The sequence below is a fragment of the Mustelus asterias genome, chromosome 18, assembly GCF_964213995.1.
Source record: "Mustelus asterias chromosome 18, sMusAst1.hap1.1, whole genome shotgun sequence".
NCBI lineage: Eukaryota > Metazoa > Chordata > Chondrichthyes > Carcharhiniformes > Triakidae > Mustelus > Mustelus asterias.
The window spans coordinates 79,604,268-79,630,902 of record NC_135818.1 but is presented as its reverse complement, the minus strand read 5'-3'; the positions used below and the strand labels follow the sequence as shown (position 1 = coordinate 79,630,902).

Genomic DNA, 26,635 nt, shown 5'->3' with positions numbered 1-26,635 from the left:
TGAAGGAGCCTTACGGTAGCACAGTGGTTAGCACTGCTGCTTCACAGCTCCAGGGTCCTGGGTTCGATTCCCGGCTCGGGTCACTGTCTGTGTGGAGTTTGCACATTCTCCTCGTGTCTGCGTGGGTTTCCTCCGGGTGCTCCGGTTTCCTCCCAAAGATGTGCGGGTTAGGTTGATTGGCCAGGTTAAAAAATTGCCCCTTAGAGTCCTGGGATGTGTAGGTTAGAGGGATTAGCAGGTAAAATATGTGGGGATAGGGCCTGGGTGGGATAGTGGTCGGTGCAGACTCGATGGGCCGAATGGCCTCCTTCTGCACTGTAGGGTTTCTATGATTCTATGAATTGCTGCAGTGCACCTGGTACATGATACACATAGCTGTCGCGGTGCACCAGTGGGTAACTGCTTTGTCCTGGAAGGTATGAAGTTTCTTGAGTCTTGTTGGAGCTGCATTTATCCAGGCAAGTGGGCGAGTCACTTGTGTCTTGCAGACTGAGGAAAGATTTTGGGAAGTCAGGAGGTGAGTTACCCGCCACAGAATTTCCAGATTCTTTCCTGCTCGTAGTTTGTATGGTTAGTCCAGTAAAATATCTGGTAATGATGACCTCTAGAATGTTGAAGATCTTAGATTTAGCAATGGTAATGCCAATAAATGTTAAGGGAGATGGCTAGTCACTTGATCTTTGAAGGTGGTCATTGTCTGGCACTTATGTGGCGCAAATGTTAGTTCTCATTTATCAGCCCAAGCCTGAATCAAGCCTGTCCCCATCTTACTGCATATGGCATGGGCTGCTTCAGTTGCAAATGGAAACCATCAGCAAACATCCCTATGTCTGACAGTATGATGGAGGGGAAAGTCATTTATGAAGCAGCTGAACATGGTTGGACCTAGGACAATGCCCTGAGAAACTCCTGCAATAATGTTCTGGGGCTAAGATGATTAGTTTCCAACAAACTCAAACGTCTTAATGTTAGTTTCCCCCTTGGTTCACATTCACTTCAATTTTGCTCAGACTCTTTGATACTACAATTTGTCAAATGTTGCCTTGATGTCAAGGCCAGTCATTCTCGCCTCTTGAGTTCAGCTCTTTCGTCTATGCCTGGTCCAAGGCTGCAATAAGATCTGGAGCCAAAATGATCATTAGTGAGTGAGTATGTTGTACCTGATGGCCCCTTCCATTACTTTGCAACTTAAGAAATCTCACAACACCAGGTTTAAGTCCAACAGGTTTATTTGGTAGCATGAGCTTTCAGAGAACTGCTCCTTCATCAGGTGAATGATGAAGGAGCAGTGCTCCGAAAGCTCGTGCTACCTGTTGGACTTTAACCTGGCTTTGATCTTACTGCGGGTAACTGCTTTGTCCTGGAAGGTATGAAGTTTCTTGAGTCTTGTTGGAGCTGCATTTATCCAGGCAAGTGGCGAGTCACTTGTGTCTTGCAGACTGAGGAAAGATTTTGGAAAGTATTTTGATTTTGCTTCTTACTGTGCCCACCCCAGTCCAATGCCGGCATCTCCACATCATACTTTGCAGATGATTGAGAATAGGTTGATGGAGCCGTAACTGACCATATTGAATCAGTCCTACCTTTTGTGGGGAGGACGTACCTGGATGATTTTGCATCATCTGGGGTAGATGCCAGTGTTGTAACTGTACTGGAACGGCTTGGCTAGAAGTGCAGCCAATTCTGGAGCACAAATATTTAGCATTGCAGCCGGGATGTCACTGGGGCTCATAGCTTTGCTGTAGCCAGTGCCTTCAACCTTTTTTGATATCATGTGGAGTGCATCAAATCAGCTGAAGACTGGCATCTGTGATGCTGGGGATCTCAGCAGGAGACCAAGATCCACTCAACACTTCTGCCTGAAGATGGTTGCAGATGCTTCAGTTTGTTTTTAGCGACCGAGTACTGGGATTTGCCATTGCTGAAAGCAGGAAAGCTCATTGACTTCCACAACAAAAACAGAAAAATGCTGGAAAATCTCAGCAGGTCTCTCAGCATCTGTGGAGACAGTGTAGAGCCAACATTTTGAATCAAGATGACCCTTTGTCAGAGCTGAGAGGAAAGAGAGTCAGCAGAGATTTATGTGATGAGGAGAGGGAGGGGTGGGGGAATTGGACAAAGGGAATGTAAATGAGCTTGCAGAAGGCTAAGAAAGTGTCCATTGAGTGATCAGAATATGTGAATGGCAAAAGAAAGGTACAGCTTGGGAAAGAAAAAAAGAAAACGCTGGAAAATCTCAGCAGGTCTTGCGAAATCTGTAAGGAGAGAAAAGAGCTGACGTTTCGAGTCCAGATGACCCTTTGACAAAGGATCAACTGGACTCGAAACGTCAGCTCTTTTCTCTCCTTACAGATGCTGCCAGACCTGCTGAGATTTTCCAGCGTTTTCTCTTTTTGTTTCAGATTCCAGCATCCGCAGTAATTTGTTTTTATCCAGCTTGGGAAAGGACTGCCTAAGGAATGTGGCAGTTGGCCTGAAGAAGGTGGGGTGGAGAAAGGGGATGGTGGAAAAAAGGAGAGTGATAAAATGGAGGATGAGATGACTTTCATCCTCTCATTAGCTGTTTAATTATCTACCATTTTTGGGCATTGAAGTCTCTCACCCAGAGTACATTCTGAGCCTTTGCCACCCTCACTGCTTCTCCCAAGTGGCATTCAACATGGAAGAATACTGACTCATTAGCTTAGCAAGGGGCAGTATGTGGTAATCAGCAGGAGGTTTCCTTGCCCATGTTTGACCCAATGCAGAGTCAAAGTTGAGGACTCCCAGGGCAACTCCTTCCCGAATGTATACCACTCTGCTGCCACCTCTAGTGGGTCTGCCCTGCCGTTGGGATAGGGCGTGTTCAGGGATGGTGATGGAGACATCGAGGATGTTGGCTGTAAAGTATGATTCGGTGAATCAGTCTGTCGTTTGACTAGAAACAAAAACAGAAAATGCTGGAAAATTCTTTGACTGCATCTGTGGAGAGAGAACAGAGCTAACATTTTGAGTCTGGATAACTCTTGACGAAGACCTTCTGATATTTTCCTGTGTTTTCTGTTTTTGTTTCGGATTCCAGCATCTGCAATAATTTGTTTTTATCAGTTGTTTGATTAGTCTGTGGGACAGCTTTCCCAATTTTAAGCCTAAGCGAGATTTTACAGGGTTGATTGGATCTGCCTTTGTTTTTGCTGATGCCTTGATCAATGCCAGGTTGTCCTTCTAGTGTTATTCCTGCTCAACCTTTTCACAGTGACTAGATACAACTGAGTGGCTTGCTAGGGCATTTTAGAGGCTAGTTTAAAGGGCAGCCACATTGCTGTGTGTTTGGAGTCACATCTCAGTCAAACCAGGCAATTCACCAAGGCTTCTTCGACAGCACCTTCCAAACCCATTACCGCTACCACCTGGAAGGACAAGGGCAACTGATGCATGGGAACACCACCACATGTGAGTTCCCCTCTAAGCCACACACCACCCTGACTTGGAGCTATATCACTATCCCTTCACTGTCGCTGGATCAAACTCATAGAACTCCCTTCCTAACAGCATGTAGGTGTACCTACACCTCAGGGATTGCAATGGTTCAAGAAAAAGACACACCACTATCTTTTCAAGGTCAATTAGGGATGGTCAATAAAAATTCTGGCCTAGCCAGCTATACCCAAATCCCATGAATGAATTTTTAAAAAAAGATGCGGATGGCAAATTTCCTTTTCCAAACGATGTTAATGAATTCAATCAGTTTTTACGACAAACTGGTCGTTTCACGGTCACTATTACGGACAATCAACCTTTATTCCGGATTATATTTAATGAACTGAATTTAAACTCCTAGCTGTAGTGAACTTGTGTCTCTGGATCGTTACTCCAATTCTCTGAAATGGTTCAGTAACAGGTGCGGGTTAGGTTGATTGGCCAGGTTAAAAATTGTCCCTTAGAGTCCTGGGGTGCGTAGGTTAGAGGGATTAGTGGGTAAAATATGTGGGGGTAGGGCCTGGGTGGGATTGTGGTCGGTGCAGACTCGATGGGCCGAATGGCCTCCTTCTGCACTGTAGGGTTTCTAAAGCCATAACTGCTGTACTATTGTTGATATTTGAACTCTGCAAGTCCCTACAAACAGCAGTTTGACAATAAACAGACAATCATTTAAATAAGTTATTGTGGGATAAATATTGGCCATAATACCTGGGAGAACTCCCTTGCTCTTCTTAAATAGTGCCATAGTATCTTTTAAGTTGATGGTTCAATCAGGGAGTCCCATACTCTGTACTTAAAAGGACTGTCAGTTCCTCTGGCACTCCGGATCTAAACTGCATACTGAGAGCACTCTGTATAGTGTTATTGGATCTTGTAAATAAAGGGATTCTGGTGAAGGGACTTCCGCCTCCGAGGACTTACTACAGTTTGACAAAGCTTCTATGGGAAATTTTATTAAATTAAGGACACTATATAAATCAGAGTTGTTGTTATAAATGTAACAATTCCTTTTAAGAAGTTTGCCACTGTTCTCATGCCCTCTAATAAAATTTTGACTCCTCGCTGAGATCAGTTTCTGTCACAGCTCAGCCTGACCTAATAGTTACACACACTTTCACGAGAAAACAGGAGTGAGAAGTCTGGCTAATTGACCCCCTTTTGTCCAAGGGATGCTGAAATTTGTAGGTGTTTAATTGGAAAAATTATACAGTGCATGAAAATATTGTATCCATCATTTATATATCTTAACAGTGATGTAAATGATTTAGAACAAAACAGGCTATTCAACCTGAATAAAGTCAAAATACTGTGGATGCTGGAATCTGAAACAAAGGCAGAAGGTGCTGGAAAATCTCAGCAGGTCCGGCAGCATCTGTGGAGAGAGATTAGAGCCAACATTTCGAGTCTAGATGATCCTTCATCAGAGTACATCAGTTCTGTTCTCTCTCTACAGATGCTGTCGGACCTGCTGAGATTTTCCAGCATTTTCTGTTTTTATTCAACCTTAATGATGGATACAAAATTTTCATGCAGTCTATATATTTTTCAGTTAAACAGCTACAAGGTATTTGAGGAGGCGATGGCCTAGTGGTATTATTACTGGACTATTAATCCAGAAACTCAGCTAATGTTCTGGGGACCTGGGTTCAAATCCTGCTACGGCAGATGGTGGAATTTGATTTCAATAAAAATATCTGGAATTAAGAATCTATTGATGACCATGAAACCATTGTTAATTGTTGAAAAAACTCATCTGGTTCACTAATGTCCTTTAGGGAAGGAAATCTGCTGTCCTTACATGGTCTGGCCTACATGTGACTCCAGATCCACACAATGTAGTTGATTCTTAACTGCCCCCCAAGGGATGGGCAATAAATGCTGGCCAGCCAGTGAAGTCCATGTTTTGATTTTATTTATTATTGTCACATGTATTGGTATACAGTGAAAAGGATTGTTTCTTGTGCACTATACAGGCAAAGCATGCCGTTCATAGAGCATATAGGAGAGAAGGAAAGGAGAGGGTACAGAATGTAGTGTTACAGTCATTGCTAGGGTGTAAAGATCAACTTAATATAAGCTGGGCCCATTCAAAAATCTGAGGTCAGCAGGGAAGAAGCTGTTCTTGTGCCAGTTGGTACATGACCTCAGACTTTTTTATCTTTTTCCTGATGGAAGAAGGCGGAAGAGAGTATGTCCGAGGTGCATGGGTTCCTTGATTATGCTGGTTGCTTTTCTGAGGCAGAGGGAAGTGTAGGCGGAGTCAATGGATGGGAGGCTGGTTTGCCTGATGGACTGGACTACATTCACAACCCTTTGTAGTTTCCTATTGAATCCTGTAGAATTACATTTTTAAAAATTTATTGACACGAGTAGGCGTACATTAATACTGCAATGAGGTTACTGTGAAAATCACATACGCCTGTTTGGGTATACAGGGGGAGAAGTTCAGTATGGCCAATACACCTAACCAGCATGTCTTTCGGACTGTGAGAGGAAACTGGAGCACCAGGAGGAAACTCACGCAGACATGAGGAGAATGTGCAGACTCTGCACAGACAGTGACCCAAGCCGGGAATTGAACTCGGGTCCCTGGCGCTGTGAGGCAGCAGTGCAGGGCAGCATGGTGGCACAATGGTTAGCATTGTTGCCTCTCAGTGCCAGTGACCCGGGTTTGATTCCCAGCTTGGGTCACTGTTTGTGCGGCATCTGCATGTTCTCCCCACGCCTGCGTGGATTTCCTCCGGGTGCTCCGGTTTCCTCCCACAGTCCGAATGACGTGCTGGTGAGGTGCATTGGCCGTGCTGAATTCTCCCTCAGTGTACCCGAACAGGCGCCAGAGTGTGGCGACTGGTGGATTTTCACAGTAACTTCATTACTGTGTTAATGCAAGCCTACTTGTGACAATAACAAATAAACTTTACGCTTTAAACTTAAAATAAAACTAACCACCGTGTCACCACACAATTGAATTTCCTATTGCACCCAATATGTAGATTCCTATTGAATCTGCGTCCACTGTCCTTTCAGGGCAATCAGATGACAAAAGGGCTTGCTGGAAGAGCAGGTGGGGCTGGAAGGGCAGGTGGTGCTGGAAGGGCAAGTGGTTCTGGAAGGGCAGGTGGGGCTGGAGGGGCAGGTGGGGCTGGAGGGGCAGGTGGGGCTGGAAGGGCAGGTGGTTCTGGAGGAGAAGGTGGTTCTGGAAGAGCAGGTGGTGCTGGAAGGAAGGGTAGGTGGTGCTGGAAGGAAGGGCAGGTGGTGCTGGAAGGGCAGGTGGTTCTGGAGGAGAAGGTGGTTCTGGAAGAGCAGGTGGTGCTGGAAGGAAGGGCAGGTGGTGCTGGAGGGGAAGATGGGGCTGGAAGAGCAGGTGGTGCTGGAAGGGCAGGTGGTGCAGGAAGGAAGGGCAGGTGGTGCTGGAGGGGAAGATGGGGCTGGAAGAGCAGGTGGTGCAGGAAGGGCAGGTGGTTCTGGAGGAGAAGGTGGTTCTGGAAGAGCAGGTGGTGCTGGAAGGAAGGGCAGGTGGTGCTGGAGGGGAAGATGGGGCTGGAAGAGCAGGTGGTGCTGGAAGGGCAGGTGGTGCAGGAAGGAAGGGCAGGTGGTGCTGGAGGGGAAGATGGGGCTGGAAGAGCAGGTGGTGCAGGAAGGGCAGGTGGTTCTGGAGGAGAAGGTGGTTCTGGAAGAGCAGGAGGTGCTGGAAGGGCAGACGGGGCTGCAGGAGTGGGGACAGAGGGAAGCGCGTTTTGACAGGGCTCCAGCTTTGGGCTGCTGGGCTGCCCGTACGGGGCAGTGTAGCAATGTCGTGGGCGCGCAGGCGCACACACATCCCGTCCCGCTACTGCCGGGGGAAGATTGCGCGGGGCTGAGGGGCAATGGGATGGGGGCAAGGCCCAGCAAGCTCACTCAGCAGCCTGTGCGCTGTGTTCAATCTCTGTAAGTTAGACACTGCCTTTGAATCCACTCAGTGAGAAGGGGCAGTTGTTATTTTGTGTATCATTGTTTTCATTAGAAACCATGTTTCAAATGGGCTTCGCCGTTTAGAGATTTAATGTTTCTCTCCCTGGACTCCCCCCTCATCCACACTCTTTCAGTAATTGGGAATTCAGAGCCGTACCATTTAATCTCCTGCCTGTGCAGGTAGCACCAGGTAAAAGTGGGAATAAGAGCAGAGGAGGTGTACCAGGGACTTGAGTTTAAGGTAGAGAAGCTGGGTTTGCCCTTCCTGGGACAAGGTGTCATAGAATCCCTATGGTACAGAAGGAGACCATTTGGCCCATTGAACCTGCACCAACAGCAATCCCACCCAGACCATAATAGGCAGATACAGTTAATGGGTGTTCAATGGTTTTGGTAAAGTAAGGAGAAACTGTTTTGCCACTGGCAGGTGGGACAATAAGCAGAGGAGAGTGATTTAAGATAATTGGCAAGCATACGGGGGGTGGAATTTGATTTTTGTTTCAGGAATGTTATGTTCTGGCATACTCACCCATGGAAGGGTGAAGAACGCAGATTTATGAGGAAAGGGGGCAAGAGCAGGGTTCTGGGACTAATAGAAGAATGTGTTGATGGGGCTAGGACAGGCACAATGGGTCAAATAGCCTTCTATCACAAAGTTAGATTCTATAAAGGGAGTGTTTTTGTTGTTTGTTTATAGGGTATAGTGTCTCGTTCAAGGTCAGCATTTATTGTCCACCCCTAATTTCCCAGAGAAAGTGGTGGTGGGCTGCCTTCTTGAACCACCAAAGTTTATCTGGTGTTTGGTACACCCACAATTATATTAGGGAAGGGGTTCCAGAATATTGATCCAGTGACAGTGAAGGTGTTTTCAGTGCCCAGGTTGATGCCCATCCAATTTTATTCTTTGACTTTTTGTGGCAGTTTGATACAGTGACTTGTAGGTCACTTCAGAGAATAGTTAAAAGTCAGCAACATAGCTGTGCGTCTGGAGTTGCATGTAGGCCAGAACAGGTAAGAATGATTACCTTCCCTTAAGACCTTGTTTTAACATCTCATCTGGGAGATGGTACAGAAGCACTCCTTCAGTATTGGATTGGGAATATCAGCCTGGATTAAACACTCGCGACTCTGGCTTGGAGGTGAGAATGCTGAGCCACGGTTGATGTCATCATTTTGGGATGGTTGGTTTGGGGGGAAAAGAGGCACAGTAATGAAGTAGAATGGGCCTGAATTATGAGGTAGAGTACAGAGACTGCTACACCTGACCTGTAACTCGAGTGAGTGCTTGATGCTGACATTGGGTGTCTGAAATGGAGTGTGTTCTTATTCCCAGATACTGACTTGTTTTGCTTTGATGAGCACAAAAACCTTAATTTAGTTAAAATTTTGCTTAAAATATTTTTCTATTTCAGTGACGGCATACCTTGATGAGTGTTAATGCCAAGAAGCCTCACCAAAGATAACATCTTCTTGTATAATTGAGGTAAGAGTTGCCTTTAAAAAGACTGTCTGAATCCCAAAAGATGTGGTTTGAGATGGCACAGAACAGACAGTGTGTTAATCTGATGCTATGGGATAAAGACTTCAAAAAGGGAAACACTGCAGTAGGGTTGTGCGGAAAAAGCAGGGGGAGTGAGACTTATGTAGCTCTTTTATAGAACTGGCAGGGGATTGATGGGCCAAATGGCTTTCTTGTAACACTCTATGGTCCTGTGTGTGAATTTGATGGGACCTATTTTCCGAACCTTGAGATATTTTAATAAATTAAAGATGCTTTATTGGTGCATGTTGTTGTTTAGACGCAATATGAAGATCTACAGATTTTCCAGCCATTTCTTTGTAGGAAACATCAATTTATGGAACAGAGAAGTGAAAATTCTAGGGGTCTACCAGACAGGTGGCACCGTGGTACAGTGGTTAGCACTGCCGCCTCACAGCGCCAGGGACCCGGGTTTGATTCCCGGCTTGGGTCACTGTCTGTGTGGTGTTTGCACGTTCTCCCTGTGTCTGCGTGGGTTTCCTCTGGGTGCTCCGGTTTCCTCCCACAGTCTGAAAGACGTGCTAGTTAGGCACATTGACCCAAACAGGCGCCAGAGTGTGGCGACTAGGGGAATTTCACAGTAACTTCATTGCAGTAAGTCTTACTTGTGACTAATAAATAAACTTTAACTTTAAATACTTTAAAAGAACTAACAACTGTTACAATCTGGTTAGGGACTAGTAACTTTTTGTTCAAAGTAGACAAAATTTGAAATCCCAGTTACTTGTTGTTTTATGGTTCCATCTCTTCTTGCCCTTATCCCTTAAGCCAAGTGTAACCCCAACCTTGTAAATCTAATAGACTCCAAGGTGCTTTAGTTGCAGTTATCCCATTTTCTACAGTTAAACTTCAATCTTCCAAGAACTAAACATTACCTCTAAATATTAACATGAACCATGAAGTAAATGTTGTCATGCAGCTCACCACTTACCGGTGTGAGTTATAACGCTGGCCTGTGAGGTGCAGCATGTGGGATCATTCAGTTTCACAAAGTAATGATATGCAGGCTGACCCTTGGATAGATTCCCCTTTAACCACAGCACTTTGCATTTACAATGCACTGGAGCGCTATCAGACGGCACTTGGCATTGAGCCACATAAGGAGAGGGAAGGTATCCAAAAGCTGGGTCAAAGAGGATGGTTTGAAGGAGCATTTTAAGGACAGGTGGCACAGTGGTTAGCACTGCTGCCTCACAGCGCCAGGGACCCAGGTTCGATTCCGGTCTCGGTAACTGTCTGTGTGGAGTTTGCACATTCTCCCTGTGTCTGCGTGGGTTTCCCCAGGTGTTCCGGCTACCTCCCACAGTCCAAAGATGTGCAGGGTAGGTTGATTGGCCAAGCTAAATTCACCCTTAGTGTCAGGGGGATTAGCAGGGTAAATGTGTGGGGTTACGGGAATAGGGCCTGGGTGGGATTGCAGTCGGTACAGACTCGATGGACCGAATGGCCTCCTTTTGTACTGTAGGGGCTCTAGGAGGAAATTGAGGTAGAGGGGTGCAGATGTTTAAGGGAGGAATTCTAGAGTTTAGGGCCCAGCTGGTGGGGAGGGGAAGGTAGAGAGGGGCAAACATCCAGGGAAACGGCAGAAAAGTAGTTGCCCAAGGTTGCTTCTTCATTGTTCCGAGAGGCTGCACAGTATGTGCAGGGAACTGTAACACATTGAGCCACTGCTGGCACCTTTCCTTATAGTTGCCTTTTACAATACCTTTCCCAAGAGGTCATTATGCTCGTTTGTGCTTTGTTGTTGATTTTGTCATTGCCTTTCAAGCAAGGGGCACATGGGTCACACACTTCCAGTCATCCCACAATTAGAGCAGGGGTGGGGATTGAGTCTTGAGTGTTTTTGTTCGCCTCTCTTTCCCAACTCGGGATGCTGAGCGTAACTAAAGCACTCCTGAGATGAACTAACGTGGTGTAGACCAAGGATTAAACCAGTCAGCTGCCGGTGCCTCAGAGCTCTGATTGCAAACCCTGACCCATCGGAGCAACCGTCAAAAACCGGAAATGCTGGAAAACCTCAGCAGGTCTGACAGCAACTGTGGAGAAAGACTTTCAGACCTGAATGTTGGCTCTATTCTCTCTCCACAGATGCTGTCAGACCTGCAGAGATTTTCCAGCATTTTCTGTTTTTGTTTCAGATTCCAGCACCCGCAGTATTTTGCTTTAATCTTGAGAGGAACCGTCATGTTTTATTGTTTAAAAATTGAAAAATAAATTCTGTGCTTTTCTTGCCAGAAATCTGAGGCTGAATCTATGTTGTCAGATGAACTAGAATCCAGACCTGAAGTAAGTTGGAACACATTTTTAATTTTTTTGATTCAAACTTCCAGTTTTATATTTCTCGGGCTGTTCAGTTAAAACCCCTTAACCTTCACGACCGCAGAATGCCCCAAACGCCTAACAGTCGATGAATTGCAGGCTCTGTTATGAAGCAGCAATACATTTGTGCACAGCAAACTCCCACCTTGAGAAAACGGCCAGATCATCTGTGCCAGTGACCTTGGTTGGTTAGGAGACTGGGGGAAAAATTCCCTTGCTCTTCATCGAATAATGCAAGAGGATCTCTTACATCCACCCAAAGGGGGCAATGCCTCTTCCAAAGCATGGCAGTGCAGCACTCTCTCGCTACTGCACTGGAGTGTGTCAGCCTGGATTGTGAGTGCAAATCATTGGAGTAGGTCTTGAATCTGTGATCTTCTGACTCTGAGGTGAAAGTGCCACCCACAAAAACAAATTCAAATACAACTGATCCTAATCATTCTTTGGCAGATTTAGCTTTAATGATGTCAAGTATTATCTTGACCTCAGTTGATTCCTCCTAATACTGTACTACAGGATTACTCTGGAATTTTGATTAATGCCTTTGTGAAGTGGTTTGGGGTTTTATTTGCTACATAAAAGGCACTATATAAATGCAAGTTTTTTTAATAGTTGTTGGAGGAAGGCAAGGACTATCCACTTCTAGCTGCTTTTCTTTAACTGCATCTCGACCTTCTCAGTACTTCAACTCGCAACAGCAGGACTGACCTGGCCAAAGCCACAATTGGCATCTCTGTAACTTCTTGTTGTCTTCACCCACCCCGTCTGCAATGTTTGATATCATTGAATTGTACACCACGGAAGAAGGCCATTCAGCCCACCCTGCCTCTATTGGCTTTTTGTAGTGAACCACCCAGCCTCTTCCAGTCCAGGTCTGGAGAGTAGCATTTGAATTCACAACCTTCTGACTCCAAGGAGACAATGCTGACACTATATCACGTAATGTGACCTAAACAAGCCTGGACAGTAAATGAGATCTGGCCTCAGCTATTTTCATGGCTACAACATTTGTGATTTAATGTAACCTTTTGAATTGTTTGCTTCGTCTTAGTTTTATTCTTTTATTACACCACCCAATATCAGTAAGATTGCCATGTGCTTAGGTCTAGCAGCTCATGTCCTGATCTGTTTTATTTACAGTTGCTGGTACAGTTTGTCCAGAATACCTTTATACCCTTAGGCAAAGGGTTCGAGGAGCCAGAACAGGGTGCTGTCCAAAGTCTGCCTCCGAGCAAAGCCAGTGAGAACGCGTTAGACAAGCAAGCCCCAGCCTCAGGTAAGTGGAGCAGAATCCTCTCAGAAGTGGGAATGTGAGAGGCTCTTTTAAGGAGCAGGGTATATTTAAATAATTTTTCTGAAAATTGTGCTTGTTACAGTGATGGGCAATAGGTTAGTGTTTGACTTTGAATGCCCAGGCTTTGAGTCAATGTTTCCGACATTCCAAACCCAACAATCTGCCCAGGGCCCTTTATTCCGCATGACCTCCTTTGGCCTCTTCGATCAGAAAGGTCAGTTTGTGAGAATCGAAATGTAGAGGAGAGGTAGACAAACAAGTTAAAGAAGAGGGTGCAAGGGAAGAAAGTGAGAGCACACAAGAGATGGAAGGAGATGGTTATGTGATACACGGATTGAAAGCATTGCAAAATAGATCACAGGGCCTTAAGTTCAATTCTGGCCTCGGGTGATTGTCTGTGTGGAGTTTGCATGTTCTCCCCATGGGTCTCCTCCAGGTATTCCAGTTTTCGCACGCAGTCCAAAGATGTGCGGGTTAGGTTGATTGGCCGTGCTGAATTGCCTCTTAGTATCCTAAAATGTGTAGGTTAGGGGGATTATCAGGGTAAATATGTGGGGTTACAAGGATAGGGCCTGGTTGGGATTGTTGTCGGAGAGTTGGTGTCAACTCAATGGGCCGAATGGCCTCCTTCTGCACTGTAGGGATCCTATTCTAGATTGGAAGTTGGATGTTTAATCTTCATTTAATCCCATTCAAAATCTACCTCATTAAACTCCCTACTGTCAACCATCACCCAAATGTCTTTGTTGAGTCACAAAGATGTGTTTGGGTGTTCTGACCTCACTCAACAGGAATTTATGATTTGGATATAGATGCTGGATGCCTCTCCATGGTAGTGACCATTCTTCAGGTGTGGGAGCAGGGCGTTTAATAGCAGGGTAACTTGCCTGAAATCTCCTCTGGTACACTTTGCAGCAGGAGCCATGCAAGTCACCCAAATATTTGTCTTAAAGTTCATTGAGAAAAGATGAAAAGCATTCTCCATATTAATAGTAGCAAAGGGAAGTGGGCAACAAGCCTTTGATAAGATTACCGCCTTGTCTGAGTTGAAAACGTGGAATGGGGAGAAGTGGCAGATGGATAACAAGCTAACTGAAACAGAAAAATGGAGCATAGGGGCTGAAGACAGTTACTGGTAAATTTACATGGTATATTACATGGTCAATTGTCCCATGGTGTCCCAAGATGTGTAGGTTGGGGGATTAATGGGGTGAGATACGTGGGGTTATAAGGTGCTCTGTCAGAGAGTTGGTGCAGACTCGGGCCAAGTGACCTCCTCCTGCACTGTCGGGATTCTGATTTGATCTTGGTTTGATTTGATTTATTATTGTCACATGTATTAACATACAGTGAAAAGTATTGTTTCTTGCGCGCCACACAGACAAAGCATGCCATTCATAGAGTAGGAAATGAGAGAGTGCAGAATGTAGTGTTACAGTCAGAAAGGAGAGATTAATCCTGTCAGACAAGATTGAACAGAATTCTTCAATTTAATTATTCTTATTTAATAGAATATTTGAATTTTTCAAGCTCATTAAGAATGTCGTTATTCTAGAATAAAGAAGATTGAGATGTGAAGTCTTTAAGGTTATGGATGGGTTTGACAGGGTTGGTGTAGTGATGTATTCACTTTGGGGAGGAGAACAGAACGAAGGGGCCTTAAATATAGGCGAGACCTTAATAAATTTAATAGGGAATTGAGAAACTCAGTTACCCCAGTGAGGAGTGAGAACATGGAACTTGCTATCACAAGAAGTCTCCCAACACCAGGTTAAAGTTCAACAGGTTTATTTGTTAGCATGAGCTTTCGGAGCGCTGCTCCTTCATCAGGTGACTTACCTGATGAAGGAGCAGCGCTCCGAAAGCTCGTGATTCCAAATAAACCTGTTGGACTTTAACCTGGCGTTGTGAGACTCCTTACTGTGCCCACCCCAGTCCAACGCTGGAATCTCCACATCATCACAAGAAGTATTTGAGGTGAATAATGTAGATGCATTCAGGGGGAAGCTGGATAAACAAGTGAAGAAGAAGGGAATAGAAGAATGTGTTGATGAGATTCAATGAAAGGATCTGCAGTGTTTGTTACACAAACATGTGCTACGCTATCTGCCCCTCTGTAGTTACCACTCTAAAGTGTCTCCAAGCACAATCAGCTTATTCTTACCCAGCTTCATTGCCAAGATGTGAAGTTGAGTTCTGCCCTGTGTTAATATAAAGGCCTGTTTGTTTCAATTAGTTACTGTGCAGTTTTCAGACTCATTTGCATAATAAGATCACAACAAATGAATGCAGCAATGGATTGAAATGATTTTTGTTTATGACAGACTTTCATTAAATCTTCCTTTTCATCATCAAATGCTTGGAGTCTTGGGGACATTTAAGGAGGGGAACTCGCAAATAGCAAATTGCTAATTTTTTTTAAAAGTAGAAAGCATGATTTTCATATTCCGCTTTCCTCACCCCTGTGATTGCAACCGTAACCCAGTTGCCCTTGGCGGTGATCCTCAACAATCAGTTTGAGGGTAGTTTGCCTGATTCCCAAATGTGAACTTGGCGGTCGGCGGGGAGGGGGTTGTCCCTGATCGGGAGCAGGACCCCTGGGTGATTTTCTCTCTCCGGCAATCCCCTCCGGCCTCTTGGCCCTGACCCACCTTGCCCTAAACCCACTTCCCCATGGCATTCCACAGTGTGCCGGGCACCAAAGTGCCAGTCCTGCTGCCGTGCCGCGTTGCCACTGGCTCCCCTTTTGTCACTCCTGGGTTTGGAGCACAAAGGCCTGCCTGTCACCAAAATCTCATGTTGCTACTGTGAAGAAGACAAGGTGTCCCAGCCACTCTTCCTCAGTCACAACAAAAAGCGGACCATCTGGTCGTTGCTGCGTTGCTGTGTTACGTGGGAGCTTGTTGTGCGCAAACTGGCTGCCGCCTTTCCTACATTCGAACGGTAACTGCACTTCAGTAAGTACTTCCTTGCCTCTGGAGTACTCTGAGGAGCCCTGAGGTTGAGAAAGGTGGTTTATAGATGAGTTTATCTTTTTTCTCCAGGTAATTCCTCTGCCCCTGACCCTGCGGTGCCAATTCGAGCTGAGGCACCTGATGCCAGGAGCGCAACTGCTCCCAGTGAAAACGCAGATGGGAGCACTCCGTGGTATCTCCGAGTACAGGAGTTGGCGCACGACAGTCTTGTAGCTGCAACCAGGGCAGAACTGGTGAAGGATTCCAAAGGTATCATTAGTATTGTCTTTTTTCTCCTACATTTGCTGCTACTCAAATGCACCTTCCCCAACCCCAGTCCCGAGGGTGCAGCAATGGCCCAGAAATTGCATCTCACACGAGCACTGTCAACTTGGATTTTGCTTTTGACGTCAGCTTTTCGGATTGTATTATTTTGGCGTCGCTCGCGATAGTGTTATTTTTAACACGCTCTTGTACATCTCCTCCTGTTTCTGCTATTGTTTGGTTTGACCTGTTCAGCCCTCGCAATCTAGTGGCACCGAGACCCAACGGTTTCCACGATTCCACCCCCCACCTATCCGCTGCCCCATGGCAGAGTTGCCGGTATCCAAGGCTGTAGTTGTGATGTGTAAGGTTTGCGTCCGCAGGAGAGACTACAAACAACAGTGACGCATCCAGCCGTAAAGAAGACCTGACACCTGACCAGCCGCACGCCCCTCCACCCAGCGAGAAGACCCTGAAGTGTTGTTACGATGGATGTAGCAGGACGTTCCTCTGGCACGCGCACCTGAAATATCACCTGAAAACACACAAGTGAGTTGGAAAGCTTTGTTTCCTGGCACCACACCGTGGCTTTGTGTGTGGTTGGGAACAGGGCTCAAAATATATATATTTTTTCTCCCCGAGGGCTCTCTTTGTGGATTTCTCAAGGGTTGCCTTTTGATTTTTAGGGGCTCCCTCAAGGTAAAGCTGGAGCTAAAAGATTGAAGCTGGAAACCGAGGGATTTGCAATCTTGCTCCCAGCTTCCACCGAAAGATATTAAAGAAACCGAGAGACTCGGTGATGGGCAGATGGCCAAGAATCCAACAACAATTTACACTCTCTTCCTTTATTTACCACCCAACCTCCTGCCATCCTCATCCTGTGGTGGATATTAAAGTACAGTAAGAAGTCTTACAACACCAAGTTACAGTCCAACTGGCTTATTTGGAATCACGGGCTTTCGGAGCACTGCTCCTTCATCTGGACTCACCTGATGAAGGAGCAGTGCTCCGAAAGTTCGTGATTCCAAATAAACCTGTTGGACTTTAACCTGGTGTTGTGAGACGACTTACTGTGCCCACCCCAGTCCAACGCCGGCAACTCCACCTCATGATATTAACGCAGACTTGCAGGTCTGGAAGGTCAGGCTCTTCTGAACAGACAGGGCTGCCCCCAGCTTTTTGGGCTCCCCCCTGGCCTCCCCAACCCCCTACCTCTTGGGGGCCACCCCCCCCACCCCCCCAGACGCATGACAATGGCCAGAAGAAACTTGTATGCTGTCACAACGCTTCAGCAGCAGAGGATAGGGGACTGTTTATAAATAATTTGTAAAAAAAAAAGATTTGTCTCAATGCATCCTCCCTGGTGTCTGCTCAAGACAGCCTCCCCCCCGTCCCCCCCCCCCCCCGTCCCCCGCAAAAGATTTTTAAAAAATATATTCCAAATGGAAGAGGATAAAAGGGTTAACTCTCCATTGACTCCCACGTTCTGAGGTTCAGCACTGAAGAGAATTCCTTTCACCTCTTTCTCTCCAACTTGTAGAAAAGGTTTTTTTGTCGTCTCTCCCATGCTCTCTGCTCCTCCAGTTGAACTCGATGATTATTCAGCCCCATTTGGACTACATAGGATCCAAAATGCAAGTTAATATGTATGGGAGAGAACGTGGGGTGACCTTTCTGGCCTTTAATTTTTCTCGGGCTATTTGTGAGGATTGGAGGGCGAATTCACCCACCACCCCTGTGTGTTTTGAACACTAGTTGAGAGGGTTGAGTGCTTTTTCTTTAAAGAGAAACAGAAGTGCCGGTTTTGATTTCACTCAGGAATTTTACCTCCTCCTCTGTTGCTTGTGGTTCAAGGGTGAAGAATGCAGGGTAGACCCATCCCCAGGCCCTTACCATGTGGTAGAATATATAGAGTCACCAGGAGCTGCATAAGTCCAATGGAATCTGCCACCACATCATTCTCTATTAAATGCTTCCTGTAGCTTTTGCCGTCCACCAATTAAATCCCATCTTTCCATACAGGAACGATCGCTCCTTCACCTGTCCAAAGGAGGGATGCGGGAAGAGTTTCTACGTGCTTCAGAGGTTAAAGGTCCACATGAGGACACATAACGGGGAGAAGCCCTACGTCTGCCCCGAGGCCGACTGTGGGAAGAAGTTTACAACAGCTGGCAACTTAAAGAACCACATGCGAATTCACACTGGTACCTACTGGCTTTAAAGTTTATTTATTAGTGTCACAAGTAGACTTACGTTCACACGACTGAGGTTACTGTGAAAATCCCCTAGTCGCCACACTCTGGCACCTGTTCAGGTACACTGAGGGAGAATTTAGCATGGACAATGCAACACATCTTTCGGACTGTGGGAGGAAACCAGAGCACCCGGAAGAAACCCACGCAAACATGGGGAGAACATGCAGACTCCGCACAGACAGCCATCCAAGCCGGGAATTGAACCTGTGTCCCTGGCGCTGTGAGGCAGCAGTGCTAGCCACTGTGCCACTGTGCCGCCCTGCATTAGCATGCCTTCACATTTGTAATGATTCTGAGCAAGGTTGAGTTGTTGGCCTGGTATTTGGTTGGTGCGTCTTTCTGTGAGAGCTGTCACCCTCGCTCCCCTATGAGCTGTCCTACTCTCTGATTAAAGGGCCCCTGGGAGTCAACTTGCTGTTCATTCAGTTAAAACTGTCTTGATGAACGGAAGAGTTGGTTTTGAGGTTATAAAGTGTTTCATGTTGGGGGGAGAGGGGATGTTGGGGAATAATCAACAGTTGATGTAAGACATGAACCGTGTACAAGCAACTCCAATACTGCATCTCATCACTCTTTGGCAGAATGTAATTCTTATCCCACTAAGTGTGGTGACTACAAGTTAGGCAAAGGTTTACAAAGACCAGTTTTATAATTTGGTTACATGTAACATGTAGCTGCCTTACCTGGTCTGGCCTACATGTGACTCCAGAGACACAGCAATGTGGTTGACTCTCTACTGCCCTCTGGCCCAGCAAGCCACTCAGCCCAAGGGCAACAAATGCTGGCCCAGCAACACCAACATTCCATGAAAGAACAAATTTTAAAATACCCTCTTTTTTTTTCCTTTTGTTAGGAGAGAAACCATTTGTTTGTGAAGCCGGAAGCTGCGGGCGCTGTTTTACAGAATACTCCAGTCTTCGTAAACACATGGTCATACACTCAGGTATGGAGCTGTCAGGACAACGAGAGGTTAACGGGTCAGAGGAGATGCTTCCGCTTCCCAGAGGCCGTTGGGAGGAATGCCCATTTACTGGGAAATAATCTGCATTATCTTAGTTAGTCCCCCTTCCATGTCCTCTTGCTGCTCCTCTCCTTGTTCCACAAGTACCCACGGACTCCTGTTATTTCGCCTTGAAGAATTGCAAGATAGTTGCAGATGTCGGTGCCCTCATTGCATCCAGAAACACTTAGCAGCTCCATCAGGCTGCAGTTATGACCAAAGCCAATTTAAACTCCCCCTCTCGCCACTGATTCCATTTCCACCCACTGTCTGGTTCAACCAGAATGCCGGCACAGTGGTTAGCACTGCTGCTTATCAGCGCCAGGGACCCGGGTTCAATTCCGGCCTTGGGTGACTGTGTGGAGTTTGCACGTTCTCCCCGTGTCTGTGTGGGTTTCCTCCGGGTGCTCCGGTTCCCCCCCCCCACAGTGCAAAGGTATGCGGGCTAGGTTGATTGGCCATGATACATTGACCCTTAATGTCAGGGGGATTAACAGGGCAAATACGTGGGGTTACAGGGATAGGGCCTGGGTGGGATTGTTTTTGGTATGGGCCGAATGGCCGCCTTCTGCACTGTAGGGATTCTGTGAATCTGAGCATCCCGTTCAACCCCATTTCCTCCATCACCCAGGCCACCTACTTTCCACCTGTGTAACATTAGGCTCCAACATCCCTACCCCATCTCATCAGCTGCTGAAGCTTTCGTCCGTACCTTTGATACTGTTTTGAACTCAATCACATCAAAGTATCAACTCAATACCTTTAACCGTTGAGTGCTCTCTAAACCAGAGCCCCATCCTCTGCTCGCTTCAGCCACTCCACAACTTTAGCCCATGTCCATGTCCTCATTCACAGCAAGTCCCCTCTGGCTTCATGTTCCACTGTTGATGCTTTAACTTGCTGAGGCAGGGGAGAGAGAGAGAGAGACGTTGAATTGAGTAGAATGTACAGCTCGGACCCAGCAGTCCATTCTGGCATTATCCTCCACTTGGACCTCCTCCCATTCTTCCTTTTCCATTCCCAAAACCCTCCCTTCCTGTTTCCCTCACATGCTCAGTAAGAAGTCTCACAACACCAGGTTAAAGTCCAACAGGTTTATTTGGTAGCAAATACCATAAGCTTTCGGAGCGCTGCCCCTTCGTCAGATGGAGTGGTTATCTGTTCTCAAACAGTCACAGAAATCAAATTACAGAATACTGATTAGAATGCAAATCTCTACAGCCAGCCAGGTCTTAAATGTACAATGTGGGTGGAGGGAGCATTCAACACAGGTTACTCACAAGACAGCACCGAACATCACCCAAGCACAACGCAATGCCATCCACGCTCTCAAGACCAACCGCATTTAACCTATGTTGAATGCTCCCTCCACCCACATTGTCTGTACATTTAAGACCTGGCTGGCTGTAGAGATTTGCATTCTAATCAGTATTCTGTAATTTGATTTCTGTGACTGTTTGAGAACAGATAACCACTCCATCTGACGAAGGGGCAGCGCTCCGAAAGCTTATGGTATTTGCTACCAAATAAACCTGTTGGACTTTAACCTGGTGTTGTGAGACTTCTTACTGTGCTTACCCCAGTCCAACGCCGGCATCTCCACATCCCTCACATGCTGCCAGCTTCCCTTAAATGTATCTTAGCTATTCGCCACAACTCTGTGGCAATGTGTTCCACATTTAGACCACCCTGAGATGTTAAAATACTTGCGTCTGAAGGGCACCGCGCTCCGTGTAACACGCTGTAAATCAGTAGTCGTAAAACAGAAGTGCAGAGCAGGATCTTAAAGAGATATGTCATTGACTCACAGGTGAGAAGCCTTACCGGTGTAGTATCTGCAGCAAGACTTTCTCACAGAGCGGCAGCAGGAATGTTCACCTGCGGAAATACCACAATGTCCTCGTGCCGCTCAGCGAACAAGAAGAAGCCGCAGGTGGGTGGAGGTGGCAGGGGTGGTTTAATGAGGGACCCCATTGCCGGGGGAAGGGCACATTTTCCCACTTTTTTAAACCCTGTTACCTCCAAGCGGTCAAGCATCCGTGTGCTTGTGAAAATGAAATTTCCCTTCAGCCCGCCCCGCCCAGGCAGTGTGCTTCATCAACCCCTCAGCTCAGACGAGCAATCCCTAACTCCACCATTCCAATTTTTCTTCCAAATCTCTTGCTTCAGACAGCAGACGTCAAATGCAGTGTACACTTGTCAGCTGTCGTGAATTGATTCCAAACCTAACACCTTTTATCTTGGCTGGGATCAACTTGCCCAACAGAGAGTGAGGATTGAAGGTGGGACCTTTGTGGAAAATTGGAGTTTGAGACCATAACCAGATCAGCCATGATCTTATTGAACGATGCAGCAGGTTGAAAGAGCCAAGTGGCCTACTCCTACTCCTGTGCACCTTATGTTCCTATGTTTGGATGGACTCAATGAGCCATCAGAGCAGCGTCTGTATCAATTGTCAGAATAATAAAGGGCAAGTCATTGTCCTTCCAGCCAGTTGTCTTTTGATGGAATTGAGAAAATATTTCCTGTGGCATTCTGCCCACTGTATCTTTTAGAAGGTGGTTATATCGTGTGTAACAGTTCAAGTGCTAACCTTCCCGTTCTCCCTATTTGTTTCTTCAAAAAGCAAACTCTCAGGCCGACACTGGCGCGGCAAATGAGCCAGAGTTACCTGCTGGACTTCCGGTAGCTACACCTCCTGTGGCACTGCCATCAAGCCTGGAAGCACAGCCTTTGGTGTTACCGCACAGTATACTTGGAGCGGAGGAGGGTACGTGCTCAATCACATTTACAACTCGAATTGAAAATGTAATCGTCGATCTTTGTGTGTGCCGTTTAGTTTGTTGCCCACCCCCCCACTGCCATTCCAGTGTTGTGAATGTTTCCCTGCCTGACACATGCACTGTGAAACCTGCTCCGTGGCTTCCCAAGCTGGTGGCTATTCTGCAGCTACCTACCCAGGGCTGATTCGATGATTCTTCCCTTCCCGCCATAAAACCACAGAATCCCTACAGCACAGAAGGAGGCCATTCGGCCCATCGAGTCTGTACCGACTCTCCGAAAGAACATCTTGCCCAAGCCCACCTCCCAACCCCCCACCGCCTTGTCCTATCCCCATAATCCCGCGCATTTACCATGGCTAGTGCACCTAACCTGCACATCTTTGGACTGCGGGAGGAAACCAGAGGAAACCCACGCAGACACTGGGAGAACGTGCAAACTCCACACAGACAGTGACCCAAGCCGGGAATCGAACCCGGGGTCTCTGGCGCTGTGAGGCAGCAGCGCTACCCACTGTGCTGCCCTACTGTCAACAAACAGTTGATCTTTTGGTTCATGCCTTCCTGTAGAATCATTTGGAGGAGAGCATTCTACCTTTCTGCTACCCCTTTGTGTGAAGAAGTCCTTCCTGACAGCAACCTGGAATGATCCAGTTCTTATTTATAAGGTTATGCTCCTTAGTTCCTGGAGGAATTAGGTTCTCGCAAGCTAACCCATTAATTCCCTCAAACATCTTAAAACACCTCAAATTAGAGCACCCCCAAATTTTTGGTATTGAAGGGGATACAAGTTTATCTGCAAGTGAACGCAAAATACTGCGGATGCTGGAAATCTGAAATAAAAACAGAAAATGCTGAAAATGGCCGAAAGGCCTCCTTCTGCACTATAGGATTCTATGATACTCAGTGGGTCTGGCAGCATCTAGGTGTGGCACAATGGTTAGCGCTGGGTGCCAGGGATCCGGGTTCGATTCCCGGCTTGGGTCACTGTCTGTGTGGAGTTTGCATGTTCTCCCTGTGTCTGCGTGGGTTTCCTCCGGGTGCTCCGGTTTCCTCCCACAGTCCAAAGATGTGCGGGTTTGGCCATGCTAAATTGATCCTAGCTTCAGGAGGATTAGCAGGGTAAATATGTGGGGTTACGGGGATAGGGTGGGATTGTTGTCGGTGCAGACTCGATGGGCCGAATGGCTTCCTTCTGTACTGTAGGGATTCTATGATCTGAGGAGAGAGAAACAGAGTTAATGTTTCGAGTCCAGATATAACGCCTCTTCCGAACTCAGTCTATATGCAACCTGCCTTCATAGTTTAAACCCTTTTGTTTTATGGAGGATGTGTAGTGAAAATGTTTGCATATTTTCTTTTTCTTCTGCCAGAAGTGTTACCTGAGAATTCTCCTTCAGTTTCTTGCACGGCAACCACAGCATCCGTCGTGGTTCTACCCCAGCCACATCATCTGGTTACCATAGCGACCGCAGGACATCCCTACGAGGAGGTGGTTACCGTGATCATACAGTGAATGCGATGCCAGTGGGTCATCTCTTTTTTTTTGAACTGGAGGTCGTGCATTTCCACAGCGGCTGAAGAATGTTGCAAAGATTAACCCGCTGCCTCTGAGAATCAAACGGAGCCCTTTGATCACAGCTTGACTGCTTCTCTCATTAACTAAAATGACTAATGCGGGCATAGGTTCACCTGTAAGTATGTGTGAAAGAGAGAGCAGTAATGGTGGATACATTTTTCTTTATCTTGTTCTTCCTGAAGTATTTACCCGTGAATGAAAGATCCTAAAGAAGTGCTGCGTGAAAGAGACTAAGCATATTTTGACCACTTTTGTCCTTGGAGCAGTAAAAAAAAGCCTTGTCCAGTGTTTATTTACAGTGAGCCATTTACTTTTACTTGCTGAGTTACAATGAGCTTCATTAGCCGGTGACGTTCTCAATAGCCCAACCTGTAGATCCTGATATAAGTGGGTACGGGTGGAATCCCCCATATATTCGGTCCTCCATGGTCCGTGCTCAGAAAGTTGCCCTCTTAAGGTTTCATACCTGTGAAGCCACGCATGCCATCCTCTGAGCTGTGCACCCCCACCATCCTGAGAGCAACAGCAAGCCTGCAGATGTGGGTGGCTTGTGGCTGTAGGTGAGAGAGCCCCTGACCTTCCCATCCCAGTGAACAAGTAGGTTTGGTGATGGATTTCAGTAAAGGCTTTGTGTGCGCATCATTGAATGTCTTCCCCCGCCACCGACCACAATCAGGTTCAAATGCTAGCTGCATGTGTGTGAAACACTGGTATGATGTGTACAAGTGAGTTTTTGCTATACTTGCATTAAATAAAAGATGGATATGCCACCATCCTGAGACCTGCATTCGGAGCCCCTCAAGAGCTTGACCTCTCAAATGTAACCTGGTTAGGGGGTGTGCGCCTCAGCGTTCCTCTTCACTGCTCTAGGAAGTAGTACAGCTCAGATCCCCCACTGCTACACTGTGAGCTTATGCTCTGGACCAGTGTTTGGAACGGGCAGCAAACACAGGATAGGTGGTGTGTGTCTCTCTTCTTCCCACCCCTGTTGGAACCAAAACTCGACAGGAAAGCTACCCTCCACCTCCACTTGAACCTTCTTGATGGCACTGGAGTGCTGGAAAATAAATCTTTGTGTGGTCCAAGGAAGTACCATGAAGTGGAGCAGAATGTTAAAGAGAAAGATGGAACAGAATATGAATGGAAAACAATGCCTCGGCTAGGCTTGGTGGACAAATGTTTTTGTTTGGACAGTGAGCCATACAGACTGAATTGCCCAAGTCTCTAGACTGTCCTTGCTATGATAGATCGTGGGGCGATATCAGTTGCCAGATCAGCTGGGGAGGTTTCATCTGGTCGTGATCCAGTGACTCCCTGATGAAATAGGGATGCGAGATGACCACTGAATCAGGCTGGGCTCTGATTTCCCTAATGTTGGAGAAGCCCGACTCACAAATGAAGAACGGCCACTGGAATGGACGGGAGCGTGGCTGTTGTCCAATGGAGTTGTTCCTTCCCACAGGTTGGCACCTTTGGGACAGGGAATTGGAAAAGTTTTTGTTTCAGGTCTAATGTCCTTCAGTTGTTAATAAGAAACGTGGTGCTGCAGAATTTAGAAACATGATTATGAAATGTACATACTGTGCATCAATAATGGAAGTGTCTAAAAACCTCTCGAACCTTGCCTTGTAACTGTGAGGTGGTCATGGGTTTCAAGTTGCAATATTCCACGTTAAGGAATTTTGCTCTGCGCTTCAATAACCTTTTAAAGGTTCATAAAAGTTTGAAACGATTGGGATTCAGAAATCAGGAACATTGACTGACTGGGTAGCAGTATTGAATTTTATTTTGGCCATTGCCAAAGCCTGATTTCTCCAAGTCTTCAGTTATTTTTGGTTCTATTTGTATTCCTTTGATTTTTCCCTTGAGTTTTGCTAAGAGGTGCATTAGTGTCCTTGGTGACGATGGATGGTTATACCTGCAATGAACGGGGGCACTGCATATGTCTGCAATACGCTTTGGAAGGAGATAGTTTTGCGTTTAGACAAATGGTACTAATGTCCATTTTTAAAAAATAAATGACTGTAAATCTGAAGTGATTGCCTCTAAAGTTTTTAAAAATAAAATTGTGACTTCCTAACACCTTGCGTTGTGATCCACGCTGGGCCACAGAACACCTGTGGAGTATAGATGGTTAAGTATTCAAAGGCGATGTATCTGTGGAGTTTAACACTGTCCTCGCCTGACAACCACAGGAGCAGGAGGACAGACTGTGTTTCCTTTTCTTCCTCCTCCCAGATTTAACACTCCAGCACCGCTCTGGCTATGAGCATTTCATATTGTTCTCTTACACCGTTTTCTAATGTGTGGATAGCACATTGCAGGAGGTGGTCATCTCATAGAGGGACTGGGTGACCAGCCAGTCAGACACAAAAGAGCAGGTGGGTGGGGAGTTCAGGAGCATCTTGCTCTGTAACTGGTGTTTGGTTCTGAATACTGATGAGGAAGAGGGCTCCTCGAGTGAGAACCAAGACTCTGGCAGCATGGGAGGTTCATGAATACAGAAATAGGAGAATAAAGCAGATGAAGGCTTCTGGAGAGATGGTGTGGGAGGGGGGTTGTTATATTCTGCAGATATTGGGACCAAATGCGAACAAGGTGAGATTGGATCAGGCCCACTGGGTTCCAGCTCCTTTGGGGAATATATGCCCTGGAAATGAAAGGTGAAGAATTAGTAAAGTGAAATTAAACTAAAATTCAGAACATGAAAAAGTATTGGCATGGAATGTACAAGTACAAAGCGCATAAGGATGATTAAGGAAAGAGTGAAGACCAGCAGAGAATCCATGTTTGGACCTGGAGGATTCAGGTAAAGTTTTTAATGAATAATTTGCTGCTGTCCTCACAAAAGAGAGGGCTGATAATTATGTAATTGTTAAGAAGGAAGAGAGTGAAATATTGAATGGGATAAACATTCTAAGAGGGAAAGTAATAAAGGGCTTGACATCTTTGAAAGTAGATAAACTGCCAGACCTGAATGAAATATATCCCAGGTTGTTAAAAGAAGCTAGGGACTATCTTATTTTAATCCTCCCTTAGTACAGTGTAGGAGAATTGGAAGACCGCTAACGTTGTACTGTGGTTAAAAAGGAAGGGATAATTGTATTTTTTCATGGGATGTAGGCACTGCTGGCAAGGGCAGCATTTGTTGTCCAACTTTAGTTGCCCATGAGAAGGTGGTGGTGAATGTACTGTCTTGAACCACTACAGGCCATCTGGAGTGGGTACTCCCACTGC

The 26,635-nt window shown here is 46.3% G+C and overlaps 1 protein-coding gene across 2 annotated transcripts; it reads left to right on the top strand.

The window, feature by feature from the left end:
* The first annotated feature begins 7,274 nt into the window (after window positions 1-7,274).
* LOC144507301 (zinc finger protein 410-like) lies at window positions 7,275-25,480 on the top strand. 2 transcript variants are annotated; one of them, XM_078234367.1, is made up of 11 exons: window positions 7,275-7,389; window positions 8,826-8,896; window positions 11,189-11,239; window positions 12,413-12,548; window positions 15,611-15,790; window positions 16,168-16,333; window positions 17,807-17,988; window positions 18,893-18,982; window positions 20,850-20,972; window positions 21,666-21,809; window positions 23,193-25,480. In XM_078234367.1, exons 3-11 carry the CDS (start codon window positions 11,207-11,209, stop codon window positions 23,333-23,335), a joined length of 1,197 nt encoding a protein of 398 aa, XP_078090493.1. In that variant the 5' UTR covers window positions 7,275-7,389; window positions 8,826-8,896; window positions 11,189-11,206; the 3' UTR covers window positions 23,336-25,480. The 2 variants fall into 2 exon arrangements, with proteins under 2 accessions (XP_078090493.1, XP_078090494.1); XM_078234368.1 differs by lacking the exon at window positions 20,850-20,972.
* The last annotated feature ends 1,155 nt before the right edge of the window (window positions 25,481-26,635 follow it).